Source organism: Scylla paramamosain, chromosome 1, assembly GCF_035594125.1.
Source record: "Scylla paramamosain isolate STU-SP2022 chromosome 1, ASM3559412v1, whole genome shotgun sequence".
NCBI lineage: Eukaryota > Metazoa > Arthropoda > Malacostraca > Decapoda > Portunidae > Scylla > Scylla paramamosain.
Window position 1 is genome coordinate 37,388,748 of NC_087151.1, and position 16,445 is coordinate 37,405,192.

General features: G+C 40.8%; 2 protein-coding genes across 8 annotated transcripts in view; both read right to left on the reverse strand.

Moving 5' to 3' along the window:
• The window catches only part of LOC135105047 (uncharacterized), a 54,292-nt gene extending 45,892 nt beyond the window's left edge, over positions 1-8,400 (reverse strand). The window contains exons 1-4 of one of the 6 annotated variants that reach the window (XM_064012960.1): positions 8,267-8,400; positions 6,044-6,151; positions 2,921-3,071; positions 1,870-2,293 (exon numbers count right to left, since the gene is read on the reverse strand). In XM_064012960.1, coding sequence (XP_063869030.1) covers positions 1,870-2,293; positions 2,921-3,071; positions 6,044-6,142 — 674 coding nt within the window. In that variant the 5' untranslated portion in view covers positions 6,143-6,151; positions 8,267-8,400. Of the gene's footprint in view, positions 1-1,869; positions 2,294-2,920; positions 3,072-6,043; positions 6,152-6,308; positions 6,539-8,051; positions 8,227-8,266 lie in introns of those variants that run through there. The other 5 variants (XM_064013003.1, XM_064012970.1, XM_064012985.1 and 2 more) reach the window with 5 other exon arrangements.
• Positions 8,401-12,385: 3,985 nt separating this feature from the next.
• On the reverse strand, positions 12,386-16,322 carry LOC135105070 (putative mediator of RNA polymerase II transcription subunit 26). 2 transcript variants are annotated; one of them, XM_064013023.1, is made up of 3 exons: positions 16,183-16,322; positions 15,234-15,464; positions 12,386-14,885 (listed from the first exon to the last, which is right to left on the reverse strand). In XM_064013023.1, exons 1-3 carry the CDS (start codon positions 16,186-16,188, stop codon positions 12,711-12,713), a joined length of 2,412 nt encoding a protein of 803 aa, XP_063869093.1. In that variant the 5' UTR covers positions 16,189-16,322; the 3' UTR covers positions 12,386-12,710. The 2 variants fall into 2 exon arrangements, with proteins under 2 accessions (XP_063869093.1, XP_063869084.1); XM_064013014.1 differs by lacking the exon at positions 16,183-16,322 and adding an exon at positions 16,018-16,044.
• Between the last annotated feature and the right edge of the window lie 123 nt (positions 16,323-16,445).

Here is a 16,445-nt window from a genome sequence, read left to right on the forward strand (position 1 = left end):
TTTGGTGGAACTGGAAAAAGGGCACAGCTGAGGTGGTCACAACATCTTTATTGGACTTGTTAGAAAAGCATGCAAAACTGGATGTCAAAAAATGCATCGGTTTGGCAACAGACGGGTGCAACACCACGTGCGGGGCACATATCAAGATTTCGTGCCATAAATCAAAATGTGACGCACATCAAGTGCATCTGCCACTCATTGCAGTTATGTACGTCATATGCTATGCGAAAGTTGCCTTCTCACCTTAAATTCATGGTGTTAAAAGAGACATACAAATATTTTTCGCACAGCACGCGTTGCCAACAAAAAATATGCAGAACTCTACTCGACCATCAACGTGGGAGAACAACCACTCAAGCTGCTGAAGTTGTCAGAGAGACGCGATGGCTTGCTATTTTACCATGTCTAACAAGGATCCTGATGATGAGCTGAAACTCCATTTTGAGGTAAGCCTATCAAAATTCATACAACTCACTAGAACTACTAATACGTATTTATGTAGTTACTCTAATTTTCTTTGAGTGTGTGGGTGGAGAGAGAGAGAGAGAGAGAGAGAAAGAGAGAGAGAGAGAGAGAGAGAGAGAGAGAGAGAGAGAGAGAGAGAGAGAGAGAGAGAGAGAGAGAGAGAGAGAGAGAGAGAGAGAGAGAGAGAGAGAGAGAGAGAGAGAGAGAGAGAGAGAGAGAGAGAGAGAGGCATGAGAAAGGGCAAGGATGTCTGTTGGTTTGGTTCGTTCCTCCGGTGGAGAGGATATTGTCACCTGGGGCTTCATGATATGAAAGAAATGAGAGAAGAAACTGATAGAGAGAGAAATTAAATGATTATGTGAAGATGTGGCGTTGAGGAGATGGTGGAGGTTTTGTGAAGAGGCGCGATGATGATGTTTGCACTAAAAGATGCTGACTATAGGACTATAGGCATAATGAAGCCCTTGTGACTATCGGGTGATATGGGATCATGACACCCTTTTTTGATACTGTAAACTCACTCTCTCTCTCTCTCTCTCTCTCTCTCTCTCTCTCTCTCTCTCTCTCTCTCTCTCTCTCTCTCTCTCTCTCTCTCTCTCTCTCTCTCTCTCTCTCTCTCTCTCTCTCTCTCTTCTACTCATCCTCCTCCTGCTGCTCTTCCTCCTCCTACTGTTGCTGCTGCTCCTCCTGTCTCGATTATATCATTACTTTCCTTCTATTTTGGAGGAAGGCAACCCGTAGCACTTTATTGGAGAGAGAGAGAGAGAGAGAGAGAGAGAGAGAGAGAGAGAGAGAGAGAGAGAGAGAGAGAGAGAGAGAGAGAGAGAGAGAGAGAGAGAGAGAGAGAGATTCCTCAAAGAAAAGCATTTTATATTTAATACATGTCTAACAAGAATATGACTGAAAACTGCTTTTGCTTAGGCTGTAGGAGTAATAAGAAAAAATCCCTCAACCAAAACAAAGCTGCTGAAAAGACAGACTTATAACCAATGAGCTCTACAGTAATAATAATATAATGATCTATCATCTATATACCAGCTGGCAATCCTACACAGGATAGTCCAGACAAAGCACCACATACTCACACACACATCATTCACATTCTTAGCCCAGTCAGCCCCTGGTGGAAAGGGATAGTATTGTGGACTATGCTGCCATACCTCAAGCAGCTGCCCAGCTGACCATATACCTCAATACCAAAGCCTGACAGCATACACCTGTTTACCCTTTTCCCCTACCCCCCTTCATAATGGGACAACTTCAGGTAATGATAATGATAATGAAGATCACCATCATCAATATAACTATTTCAAAATTAACAAGTACTTCAGAGATCCAAATGAATTCCTAAATGAGAAAGTGAAATGCATTATGAAAAATCACATGCAATCAAAATGCACTCACCTTAATATCTTCTGAAGCAGGTCCAGGTCATACTTCACAGCTATTGGCCAAATAACTGCAGGCATTTCAAATTCTAAAATGTATGGCTTATCAGGATCATATGCACATGTTTTGCTTAACATATCCCAGTTTTCCTCCTTTAAAGAGGTCATGATTTTAAAGAGATTAGTTCCCAAGCCATTAACCTCTTGCAGCAGTTTTACATCTATACCATGAACAACTGCAACATGGTTGTTCTGCTTTTTCTCTGCATCTTTCATCCCAATGTCATGTCCATAGTGAATGTTCTCCATTACTTCAGCATAACCCTCGGCTAACCCTGCCATGGTATTACTGAAATCACTTGGTACCATGTACCCAATATGACTACCATAAATGCTTTGAAACTCTTTGAATCTGTCAGTACTCCACTGATCATCATAATCTGTGGACAAATAAATAAAATTTTTAGTAAGGAAAACATTACACACATATCAGATATTCTTAATTCTAAGGTACTCATGAGTCACAGAATACAGATTACAAAAAAGAGGAGTAAAGCAAGTGTTAGAGGGAGAAATAAAAAAGAAATGAAGTATACTTCAAGTTGTGTAACATTTCAAATGTGATAACTTTTGAATCAGGGATTTTAATTTTTACTTTCTCCATTTTTTTTTTTGCTTATGTTGTGTACATAATGTGCCGTTTGTATTCTGTGAGAACAAAAATACTTTTAGTTAAGGGCACTTCAGTCATGTGTTAAAAGCTGCACTGTATGAATATCCAGAGCCGCATGGCATGAGACCTCCATGCATCAACCAAGAAAAGATAACTCCTCTATATGATAATGGAGTTGGGAGACCCACTTCTTTACACTGAACTTCTAATATGTTTTGGAGTCTTAGAGTTCACACAAAGATAGATGAAGGTAGACACATCAAAGTGGTACATTTAGAAACAAATGCCCAATCATTAGTTATATACATAAATCTGTTGGCAACATATGTTAAAAACAATCATGTAAGAACCATGAGGTGATTGAAAAGTTGAAAATAAGCAAAATCATACTTACATCTCTTCAAGTTGAGCAAGCAATTATTGATGGTGTTCTGCAGGAAGTTATGTAAATGCAGTATTTCTTGCAGTACATGGCATGCCCAGGGGTACTGAAGGCACAATTCCTCCACTGGTAGATACTTCTTGCTGACTGACAGCTTGCACACCTGCCATACAATACACCTACTCAAAACCTTAAATTTCATGCAAGCACACACATCCATCACTCAATATATGGTCTTTATCATCACTATCACCAACCCTTATGGTAACAATTTCTTTAATAATTTTTTGTCACACACACACACAAATACATTCCTACATCACATTTATTTTTCAACACAAATTAGAGATAAATGTGCAAGCCAAGAATAATAATTTATTACACAAGCAAGAAAGACAAAATACAAGACAGTGGAAGGTGGGTTTTCTGAAAATGAATACATATATTGATTAAATGCTGGTAGTAGAGCAGTGTGTGTGTGTGTGTGTGTGTGTGTGTGTGTGTGTGTGTGTGTGTGTGTGTGTGTGTGTGTGTGTGTGTGTGTGTGTGTGTGTGTGTGTGTGTGTGTGTGCGTGTGTGCATTTAGCTAGTTGTATAGTACAGGGTTCAAGCAGGGCTCATAGTGTCCTGTCTCCATATCTATATTCATTCAGCATTTCCTCAAATTTATGTATGTTTAGTGCTGTAACAACCTCTTCATTTAGACCATTCTAGATATCCACAATTCTGTGTGGAAAACTGTACTTCTTGATGTTCCTCAAACAGTGACTCTTCCTGATCTTCTTTGAGTGCCCTCTCATCCATCCAGCTTTATCTTCTTCCAGCAACACCAGGTCCTAATTGTCTATCTTCTCGAGGCAGTTAACTATTTTATACATTGTTATTAGACCTCCTCTTTCTCTTCTAATTTGCAAAGTCTGCAGTCCCATTTCCTTCAACCTCTCTTCAAACATTAGGTCTTTCAGCTCCAGTACCATCCTTGTAGCTACCCTCTGAATTCTTTCCAACTTCTTTATATCTTTCTTCATATGCAGAGACTATACCACTGCTGCATATTCCAGCTTGGGATGTAGCATAGTGGCTATAATTTTTTTCACCATAGTCTTATCCATGTAATGAAATGCCACCCTAATATTTATTAACATCCTGTATGTCAAGCCAAATACCTCACTTATAAGCCATTCTGTGGGCAGGGTATCTTAAAAAACCACTCTTAGGTCTTTCTCCTCTTTGCTCTTCATTATTACTTCCTCCCCCATTTTATAGTCCCATGCAGGTCTTTTACTCTTTCCCAGTTCCATCACATGGCATTTATTAGCAGTGAATTCCAATTTTCACTTCTTGCTCCACCCATAAATTTTGTCAATATCTCTTTGTAACTCCATACAATCAACATGGCTCTTTATTACTCTTAGCAATTTTGCATCATCACCAAACAGATTAACATAACTGGTCAAACCTTCCTGCATATCAATGATGTATATCTGGAACATAATGGGTGCTAACACTGACCCCTGTGGTACTCCGCTTGTTACCTTACTCCAACTTGAACATGTGTCCCTGATCACAGTTCTCATTTCTCTATAGTTTTAGTCCCTCATCAATTTTAGCATTGTCCCTCTCAGTCCTCCTATATGTTCCATCTCCCACAATAGTCTTTTATATGGAACTTTATCAAAAGCTTTTTTGATGTTCAAGTACACTGCATCTACCCACCCACCTCTGTTTTGTACTTCACCTATTACACTTGTATAAAAACTTAGTAAATTTGTCACACATGACCTTCCTCTTCTGAAACCAAATTGGCTATTTGTTATAACTTCGTTCTCTTCCAAATATTTCACCCACTTTTCTTTGATCACCATTTCACAGACCTTGCCCACAACATTAGTTAGTGACACCAGTCTACAATTTAGTGGCTCAGTCCATCTTCCTCCTTTGTGTACTGGCACTATATTTGGTCTCCCAATCCCTTGGTACTCTTCCCTCTATCAGTGAGCTCTGTGTGTGTGTGTGTGTGTGTGTGTGTGTGTGTGTGTGTGTGTGTGTGTGTGTGTGTGTGTGTGTGTGTGTGTGTGTGTGTGTGTGTGTGTGTGTGTGTGTGTGTGTGTGTGTGCGTGTGTGAGCAAGCACACACTGCACTACCCATCTCTGGCTACAACATTCGGGGGTAACACAAGTCTCTGTAGATATTGCTGGAGGCAAACATACAGGTTGTTCTAAGTAGAAAATGTCCTATATACATATGCACTTTCAGGCTTTGTTTAACCATGGGAAGAAATATGAATGAGGCCAGGCAACAATGGCCTGCCTTGATGCAGGATGTCCAACAGTGAAACTGTGAATTATTTAGTCATCATTTCTAGAAGTTTTGGAGTACTCCAGTATCCATAATGAGACAAGTAGTATTGATGGATAGGTGATTTATCAATAAACATTACACAATTATAGTACAACTGTAATTAATGACTAATAAAATAATAGGTTATGTGACACCTTGCCTGCCTGGGTGAGGAGGGGAAAGGAGCAAGACTAGCAGATTACTAGCCAGTCACTTTCAGTTTCACACCAAGACAGTGACAGTGAATATATTTAGACTGTACTGTATGATTTTGACAAAAAAAAAAAAACTGTAGAAAATGCCATATACAGCAAGATGGAGTATGTGGACATAATATTTCTACAATATGTATCTGTTGCCCAGCCACATTCAAATTTCATCGCACGGCTAAAAGAAGGCCTCAAAATGCATGAGTATAGAACATTTTCCATTTAGAATATCCTGTACTTTCACCTTTAGGAATATCCACAGAAACTCATGCTACATCCTGTATATCTACTGCTGTTCATCAAATTTTATTTTGCACATTGCCCTATATTCTGAAATCATCCTTATCACTATCATTTCAATCAATTTCTTTAGTTTCCCTGAAAGGGTTGGACAGCTTAAGAACCTTATAAGCAGAACTAGCCTAGGCCTGAAGCAAGTTTTCCTCCCCTAGATGCCCTTCTCTACACTCCCAAATTCTCCAGCATTCCTCAGAGGCACATTCTCTCTCTCTCTCTCTCTCTCTCTCTCTCTCTCTCTCTCTCTCTCTCTCTCTCTCTCTCTCTCTCTCTCTCTCTCTCTCTCACCTCCATGATCAGCTGGTCTATGGCCTGCTTGGTCTTGGAGGAGGACAAGATGATAGCAATCACCAGCTGGTCCAAGTTGAAATGTTTCTTGTTCGACATCACTCAAGCCTGCAAACATATTATATGTAACATCAAACCCTTTAACATTACACCAAGAGTAATTTAAAGACTCAAGAATAGCTTGTAGGTAATGCTTTGTGTTTTTATAACCTGTGTATCTCATACCATACTTTCAATTCTCAATAAGTTAGACATTTGGCATTACCAGATTTCACTCCAAAAATCAGTGGTCTCTTTTTTGCTCATTTACAGTACATGACAGTTTTTGTATCCTTGTATCCTCCTGCCTAGTCCACTCAGATCAATTCACCCTTCATTTGCCTATACAATGCACTAAGATACGAATAATTTGTAATTCTTCTCTCATCAGACCCTAACATTTCCGTATCCATATCACATATTCAAGAGATGGCCCATCTATCTGCAAATATATTTTTTGATAACGTTTGTACCTGATACTCTTGTGTCTCAACTGTGTTAGTGTGCCTCATGTCCTGTGGTACTGCTCTGTGCAGGTAATAAAGACAAGAGTGCCAGTGAGACTGTTTTGTTGCCCTTTCCCCCTCTCAGTAGTCTGTTGGGTCCAGACAGGTGCCATGTGTGTGCATGCCTCATCCCCACTAGCCAAACAAACTCGACAATGACAGCAGTTGTGGATCCCTGTTGTGTGTGCTGACTGCCCAGGGCTGCTGCAGTAATAAGTGTGTACCTGAAGGTACCTGAAGGCTGAAGGGGTGTGTACAACACAACAACAACTTTGCAGGGTGTTAGGCCATATTATAGGTTGGGTTAGCTATGGTTTAGTTTACAATAAAAAAATGTATTACTGTATTTAGATAACAATAAATATTAGTTTAGTTTTTTTTTTATAGCTGTGAAAATGGTAGTCACTACCTCACAAAACAAGTCACCAAGAAGGAAAATGATGCTTGGGTTTATACAAGACAAAAAATAGCATTAGGAAAACTAAATCTCTTTTATTTATGGAGGACTTAAAACAAATCTTTAGCAAAGGCTACTTCAAGATTAATAGCAGTCATGACAATAAAATTATCAAAAAGAGTAAATATTACACATAAAAAAGTAACAAAATAAAGAACTGGAGGCAGGTAGTGATGGACTGCAATCTGAACTTTTCTGAATACATGGCAGAAAAATTAATAAAGCAAACAAAATTTATGGAATAATCAAAAGAACACCTCCTGCCACTGGCATACATTAGATCCTAGGGTGATGTGATAGAGACCAAGATCTTAAAAAGAATCTATGATGAGGGCTGCTGCCAAAGGATCTTCCAACTAGCTGAAGACTCAGTCAAATGGGGACAAAAGATCTACAAAAGGCCTTAACATCAGGAAGAACAGCTTTACCAGCGGGATAGTATATAACTGCAACAGCCTCCAGGGATGGGAAGGGTAGTTAAATCAACAAGAGTTGAAACATTTTGAAATCTAAATTCTGGAAAAACCAGGAGCAAAAACATAATTACAAAAAGCCCACATACTGTCCACCATGCTGACACTGCATGGTGCAATGAGGTTCCAGAACTGATTACAGGCCTAATAGGCCTCTTTCCTGGACATTTGTGAATATAAGTGGGTATAAAGTAAATAGAGAGAAATATCACGGCATCCTGGGAAGATATCATACAAAAATCTTGCTCCCTGGCACTACACTGCACGTGTCCTTGGTAGCCAGATGTGGCACGTGCCCTAGGAGTTCCTTGGTCACTGGCACTACACTACATGTGACTCTGGTGGCTAGGAATGTCTTTCTTCCTGGCAACACACTAAGTATCCTTGCTGGCTAGGGCTGACTTGCTCCCTGGCACTACACTACAAGTGTCCGTCCCTGTTGGCTAAGAGCCTGTGCCTTGCTCCCAGGCACTACACATGGGCACCATTTCGTATCCAGTGCCTGATTCACACTTGTATACATAGCGCCTCACCATCTCACTGTCTAGTCTATACTTAGGCCAGTACCTAAGAGATCCATCATGGTGATATCCACTATATAAAAGTTTATTTGCATGTGTCTATGCGATTCATATCGCATAGACACGTGATGGAAATTTCCCTACTTTACAACACTATATACACATATCGCCACTAGTATCACCAGGCTGCCAGCACAGCCGAAAGTCACAAGAAGAACAACACATACTCTCCTCACGTTACCCATTACACGCTTGCCTGAGTTGTCTCGATTCACCGCGGTTTGCTGTTGCCAAATAAAACCGATTCGCAACTCAAAGAAAGATAAACGCAATATTTGAAATGCATTTTTTTGACACATCAGCATGATTTGCAGTTTAAAAATAATAAATACATAAATAATATAGAATGGCCATTTTATGTAGTGTGTGGCCTTAAGCCACACACATACATACAGCTGAGTTCACCGAATATTTCATGAAACACGAAATTTTCGGTTCGGCATCGTAATATATATATATATATATATATATATATATATATATATATATATATATATATATATATATATATATATATATATATATATATATATATATATATATATATATCCCAGGTGTGTTCATCAAAAAAAAGTCTGCATTCGGTATGCAGTTGGCATGTATTCGGTACTCATTCGATATGCATTCGGTATGTATTCGGTTTGCATTCGGTTTATATTCGCGGAGGCTTCAGCGACCAAAATTACAGTTATTTTTTAAATTTCTTAATTCGGGGTGCAGTCGGTGCACATTCGATTTGTATTCGGTATGCGTTTGGTTTGCATTCGGGGATTGTCACCAACAACGCATCGAATGTCGCCCGAGTGATGAAAAATCGGGCTAATGGAGCACAAAGCCGAGCCGAATACACTTTAGTGAACACTTGGTGCCAATTCGGTTATGTGTGACCGGGGCTTAAGGAGCAACACAGTTGTTAAATTTTTACTAAGAAACACATGCCTTTGTACAAAGACTGTACTATACAAAGTCCTTGCTTTGTAGAATCCTTGTTTGGTAACAAGGCGGAAGACTTGACAGTGGAATTTCCGTAAATTTACTAGACTCTTGAATCACGTTATCTAAAGAGAACTATTGAATGTTTTAAGAAATCAGAAAATCTAGTTATCGATGATGGAAATGTGCTGGTTTGGTATACAAACTGTACTATCTGAAGGAAAATACAGTCAGAGAGTATAAATAAACCTCCTTGAATTCAGTAAAGCAGAGAACGGCCACTGTCATTTTTTTTTTTTTTTAAGAACTAACTCAAGAAAACAGTTTTGTGGATTATGGGAGGAAGGGGGCAAGTTGCTAGGCGGACTACGGCAGCCTGGGATGGATGGCTTCATGTTTCGTGGGCTGGATGGAAATTATTGTAATGATCATTTTTGTATTTATTCAAATGCATTTCAAGTATAAGGGCTTCGTTATCTCGCAGTTCTTCTTTGCTTGTCTTCACTCAGACATATAGCTGCTAAGTGAGGGAGAGAATAAATAATAACACTTAGAACTGGCAGTGGATATTCATATACAGATCAAAATGGCAGTAAGAAGTAAGATGAGATTATGGATGGCCTCGAATTATAATGGAGTTGGTATCCTTTTTAGTGGGACGACTAGGACCTCGATCACTGGTTTGTGATAGTGTGATACGTCACGAAGTACCAGCGGTTATGCCTCCCCTACCTCTCTCTCTCTCTCTCTCTCTCTCTCTCTCTCTCTCTCTCAGTGAAGTTAATCTAAGAAACTGATTGCATTACGAAAGAGCGGAATACTGGTATATGTTATATAAAGAAGGCTTCAAACTCTTAATGACTGTTCTCGTATCCTGAAATGCTTTAATCGTTTTCTTGTTGGAATTTTTTCCCAAATTCACGAAGATAATTAGTATGTATATTTCTTCATAATTTTTTTTCTCGTTGAGGAAGCAGAATCCTTATCACACTATCTTTAGAATCATGAAAACACCTATGGAAATTCTTTATAACTTACGAGATAAGATGACGAAACGTTTGAGAATAAAGTACCCTTCCTGAAATTTTGTCCATTACATTATAGTTAAAGTTGGATTGAAATTTACGATGAATTTGTATGTTAATTCTAAGTTATCCATTCACCAGACGTCGGAGGGAACGTTGAAGCGATGTCAAGTGAAGCGTCACTTAATAGATACGTGAACCATTTTGGAACAAACTTGCATTTTGATCAATGTTATCCTGTTTAGATTTACATTGCATATTATAACCTTATATTATATGACCTCTATTATATGCTATATAAATGGCGTGGGCTGTCAGCAGTCTTGAGGCATTTCACTGTTTTGCTACTTCATCCTAGTGTTTACACGAATATGGGAGTGTGGACACGTCTGGCGATAGTTCGATAACATGTATTACTTAATGTGGTAGTGCGACTCTGCCTGACTCACCATCACCATATTCAGTTTTTCTCTCAACATGTAGTCCTACGATCTGCTGAGAATCTTTCAATCATGAGGTTTTGTAAGGATACTGACAGTTGTTCAGATGACTTGAGACTGAGAGAGGAAGCTAAACACAGTGGAAGTGAGTTGACATATTACAATATATGGTTTCTGCTCATGACTCGACTCAGTACTGAACACTTATCTGAGACAGCGACATTACTAGTGTTAATTATTTCCGGGGATGTAATCAGTATGTTCTTTCCGTCCTCACAACAACATCGGCTGCAATTTTAAGTTACCTTCATGGAAGTCATAATTAAAAATCAGGATTTACTGTTAATGCACTTATCACCCACCTGCAGTAGGGAACACGCTGCTCCACGCAGCGTTGGTTCCAAGAGGTGGAGGATAAGGAGGCGTATGATGACGCATCACCGAGGCATTTTATCGTAGTTCCGTTTTGATAACAAGGGCATAATAACTCAGTGGGCCTGCACGCCTCACTGCTGTCCTTCTGCCTGGGCTTCCCGACGCTCTGGTGACGTAGACCGGACTACCTGCTACTCACGCCGTTAAATTACGCACAAGTTGTATCTTGTAAGGGAAGACTGAATTTTTATAATCGGTATTCACAGTGTAGAAACTTTCCTTACGTTTATATATATATATATATATATATATATATATATATATATATATATATATATATATATATATATATATATATATATATATATATATATATATATATATATATATATAAGAATAACATGAAAACTTTAAGTAAATACGTATTTGAAAGAGGTGTAATTGGTTGCGTACCACAAGATATTGTCTCAAAAGTAATCTGTGTAATCAGTTCTCATCAGTATCACCGCTGTTATCATCATCATCATCATCATCCTCCTTATCATCACCGCTCTCATCATTACTACTACCTTCATCGCCATTACCACCCTCATCACCACCACTCTCATCGCCTCATTATTAGCCATTTGTTGTTGTTGTTGTTGTTGTTGTTGTTGTTGTTGTTATTAATAATAATAATAATAATAATAATAATAATGATTCTTCTTCTTCTTCTTCTTCTTCTTCTTCTTCTTCTTCTTCTTCTTCTTATTATTATTATTATTATTATTATTATTATATTATTGTTATTATTATTATAATTATATTAGATTTTCCTCCTCTTTCTCCTCTCTGCCTGGCCTGTGAGTGCTGTCAGGTTAATGTGGGTGTTAAAAAGGTTTATCTAGTATTCATATTTGGAGGAAAAAAAGGAGGAAAATCTAATGCAATATTATTATTATTATTGATGATGATGATGATATTATTATAACAACAACAACAACAACAACAACAACAACAACAAAAACTAGCTCTAAGATTATTAAGCTTCATGCTTCAGTTCTATAAGTCAAAAGGTGGACGTCATAAGTTACCTCTACACATTTCTCGTTCTGTTACTCGTCATTGCGTCACGTTCGATATCTTGACACTTCCAAAGCATAGGTCTTTTGCAAGTACGTGTATGCGTGCGTGCGTACGTGCGTGTGCGCCCGTGCATATATATATATATATATATATATATATATATATATATATATATATATATATATATATATATATATATATATATATATATATATATATATATATATATATATATATATATATGTGTGTGTGTGTGTGTGTGTGTGTGTGTGTGTGTGTTCACTCGTATGAAGTCACAGAGGGCAAGTCACTAGCATTCTATCACTGAGAATAGATAGATAATACCGTAGATGCCAGTTGTTTACTGATACACCTACATTCTGTCGATCAAGCATCCCGGCTTACCCGCTCCTTCCACTATCCTCGGTTCAGTAAGGAAAAACACAGCAGGAATGCTACGCTTTTTATTTAGTATAAAGGCATCATCGTAGGATTGCTGTGCTGCCAGCAGCCAGGACATGAAGGCTGCGTCGAGCACATAAAAATGTACCTGTGAGTTTGATCCTCAGCACCTACCAGCAGCTGGCAAGCTGAGCTTTCGTGATGGTGGCGTCGCGCGGCCAGATAGGCAGTAACAACACACTAATGTATCGAGGCACCAAACTAGAGACCCAGGAGGAAGCAGAACCGACCTTCACCAGCACACTACGCGGAGGCTTCCTGGGTGCCACCGTCACCTGAATAGTTAGCAACTTCTTTTGAATTCGATATAACTAGTGGTGGATGAGAGGCACGCCCACCGGAGAGTTGACAGGGCGGGGACGGATTTCGGGGTGTCCCTGCATGGAAGAGTACGTTTGGGCCCCACTGCTTCTGTCGCTGCTATGCCCTTGTCTAGTGAACCCTTGAGTACGGTGCTCACTATCGAAGGGGGTAAGGGAAGTTTTCAGGGTGACGCCAGAACCAGGCACGGAGCTTAGCTGAGCATGGCCTTGCTGGCCGCTACGCTGCTGTTCATCCTGTTTCATATTTTCACTTTGAAATGTTCTTGAAAGAGTTCTCTGATTCTGAAATTGACTCTCATGATTCTGAAACCGTCTCTCATTGAGTCGTCCCACAATTTGATCTGCGCTGAACTCTTGGTTCTGAAACCGGCTTCTGCTGTCGTGAGTTTCAGGTAATTGATCATTTTTAGTTTGTTGGTCGCGGAATTGGTCCTTATGAAGTTCATGCCTTTCAGGTTGCTGATTTTTATTTTGATGGTCTTGCAGGTAACTTCCATCACCTCTTTGGTCAGGGGACTGGTGATCTTTCTTGTCTGGCTTGCTTCGGACCCGATCTTCAGTTATTTTGTCCTTAATTTTGCCTTCAGTCATTTGGGGTTGGAGCTGATCCCTGCCAGGCTCTTGATTCGGTGACTGTTGATTCTGAACAGTTTTCATGAGATCTTGGCTTCGGAAGTGTTCTTGGTTGAGCCCTTGGTTTAGGAACTGGTGTCTGCTGAAATATGGATGTTTGAACTGATTTCCTAGCAGCTGCATATTAAAACGATCCATACCCTGTGGCATGGCAAAGTGATCTCTGAAGTGTGAGCTCTGGATCTGTGGGGTTTGGGACTGTCTTCTGAAGAAATGGTGCCCACTGAACTGTGGGTTTTGGAATTGAAAATGTGGTATTGGTTGACCCATGAACTGTTGACTTGGCATCGGTGAGATCTGGAATTGCTGCTGTGGGCTTTGGAACTGAGTTTTGAATTGTGGGCTCTGAAACTGCTGCTGAAGTTGTTGGTTTTGGAACTGTTCCTTAAACTGTGGGCTTTGAAAATGCTGCTTGAATTGTGGGCTTCGAAATTGCTCCTTAAATTGTTGGCTCTGGAACTGCTGCTGAAATTGTGGACTCTGGAATTGTTCCTTAAACTGTGGACTTTGGAAATGTTGCTTGAATTGTGAGCTTTGCAGCTGCTCCTTAACATGTGGGCTTTGGAGCTGCTCCTTCGTTTGTGGAGTTTGGAACCGCTCCTTCATTTGTGGAGTTTGGAACTGCTCCTTTATTTGTGGGGTTTGGAATTGCTCCTTCATTTGTGGGGTTTGGAATTGCTCCTTCATTTGTGGGGTTTGGAATTGCTCCTTCATTTGTGGGGTTTGGAATTGCTCCTTCATTTGTGGGGTTTGGAATTGCTCCTTCATTTGTGGGGTTTGGAACTGCTTCATTTGTAGGGTTTGGAACTGCTCCTTCATTTGTGGGGTTTGGAACTGCTTCTTCATTTGTAGGGTTTGCAAATGGTCTTCAGTCTTTTGGGTTGGGGTTTGCTTTCTAAGTTGTGGGCTTTGGAACTGCTCTTTAAGTTGTGGGTTTTGTAACTGATCTTTGAAATGCGTGAACTGTTGACTCTGGGAGGGATCTTTAACATCTGACCTCTGGAACTGATGCTCTAACTGTGGAGTCTGGAAATGCTCCTTAGCCTTTAGACTATGACTATGATCTCTCACCTGTGGGGTTTGCATCTGATCTTTGAGCTGTGGGGTATCGATAGAAGCTTTAACGTGTGGACTTTGTAACTGAGCCCTGAACTGTGGGCTTTGGAAGTGGTCTTTAGGCTGTGGGCTGTGGAACTGATCCCTGAGTTGTGGAGTCTTGAAGTGATCTCTGATTGCCTGTTGAACACGCTGGTCGTGGGTTTGAGTGGGTGTGAGTGGCTGTTTGTGCCTCTGCGCTGAGTACTGGACTGCATACTGTTGAGCCAAAGCCTCAGGGGTCTCGTCTTTGTTGACAGTTGCGTGGAAGCCAGTGTCCGGTCTTACGAAATAGTCCACTACACGATAAGAACCATCAGGCTCCACCAGGCTGTACTGCCCCACCACCACGTCCCCGCGACGCTCCTCCCGCGCTGACTTCCTGTCTCCGCTAGATGGTGCGGCAACTTCGTATGCCCACGCGTACTGGGGACTCTGAGGGAGAGATGAAGCTGACGTAAGCAAAACTGCCATCAGGAAAGTGAAAGCTGAATCATGTGCGATTCTTTCACTTTCTTTACCAAAATGCTAGGAATGATGCTCAGCTCGTGAATGTGTGCAACCCTAAGCTGGATATCAACATCCTTAAATTTGGTTTCCGTTAGAATAAAAGATCGCAATGTCTTGATTTACCAGCAAAGTTAAGTGAAAGCAATTTGAACAGAGTTTTGTATTTTTCCTCTCTCTCTCTCTCTCTCTCTCTCTCTCTCTCTCTCTCTCTCTCTCTCTCCACACCACCATCCTGAAGAGCAGAATGGCGGAAGTGTGCCAGTAAATACTCACAGAATCGCGCGGCTCCGTCCGGGCCGCCTCATATGGCATTCCCGCGGCATCACCGTCACGCCTGTAGGTCTGAGTGGCGGCGCGGTGGGTCTCGAGCAGTTGGTGGGGCGGCGTGAGTCCTAACTGCACCTGCACCCCACGGGAGTCTAGGTGGTAGGAGCCATCTGGGTCTGCCGCCGCCGCCGCTGCCGCCACCCACACTCCTAAGCACACCACCACCTGCGTCACAACCTGAGGGAAACAGATCATACCCAACGGAGTGTAAACAGAAGTAGGCCTTAATGACTATAATCTTCGCTAGCCTCCCGCGCTGTCAAAGGAAGGGAAGGATATAACTTTTCAACCAATATCCTAAAAGACAATGCAAATTACGCACAAACAACATCGGAGGTTGTCTGAACGATTAGAGTCACAAGTCTGGGGCTTCAATTAATATAGCACAGAGGTCTCTCAAGAAGTCGAGCGAAGCCCAGTGCAGCCCCTCTCCACAAGTTTCAATCGCTTCTTCCACGGGTTAAGAAATAATAAATATAGAGTTCGAGCGTTAGGATACATCCCTTGTGGAAAAAAAAGGGAAAAAAATGAGGCATACATATTAGAACTAGGAAACGGGAATGAAGAAAGGCAAAAAGCAAAGCACAAGCTCCAATTATTTCTTTGACTAAAAAGTCGTATATGGAGCGTTCAAAAACTAAAACACATATTTTCCCGAACTGAGGAAGGAGAAGAGAGGAGAGAGGGTAGAAAATGGTGTACCTCACTTAAAAAAAAAAAAAAATCTCACTTCTCTGCTCATCATGATGCGGCGCCTTCCCCTTTATAAAATCACTCAATTCCACCCGAACAATTAGCAGAACTGAGAAGGAGAAACGGACAAGTGCCGAAAGCAAAGTTACACTCATGAGTCCCACACACACTCACACACACCTCCACGACACCTGTTACTCACCTTCATGCCGAGACGCGTGGATGAGAATGATGCCCCCGCCCGCCTCTCCGCCTTAAGTAGCACCTCCTGCCAGCCCGTCTACACCTGACACCGGCCTTGGCACTGACGGCCACGCACTGCAACCCGCGCCTCCTATTCTGGCTCAATCCCTAACTCGTTCCCTTCCTCCCTTCCTCACAGGACCTCAGGAAAGAAGCGCATTTCATTATCACGAACAACTAATCGAAAAGATAAAGAGAGATTCGAATAAGGATGTCAATAGT

Coding starts and splice junctions, on each gene's coding strand:
- LOC135105070 (XM_064013014.1), bottom strand. Junction 14,886..15,233: donor GGACGGAGCCGCGCGATTCT/GTGAGTATTTAC, acceptor TCTCTCCCTCAG/AGTCCCCAGTACGCGTGGGC.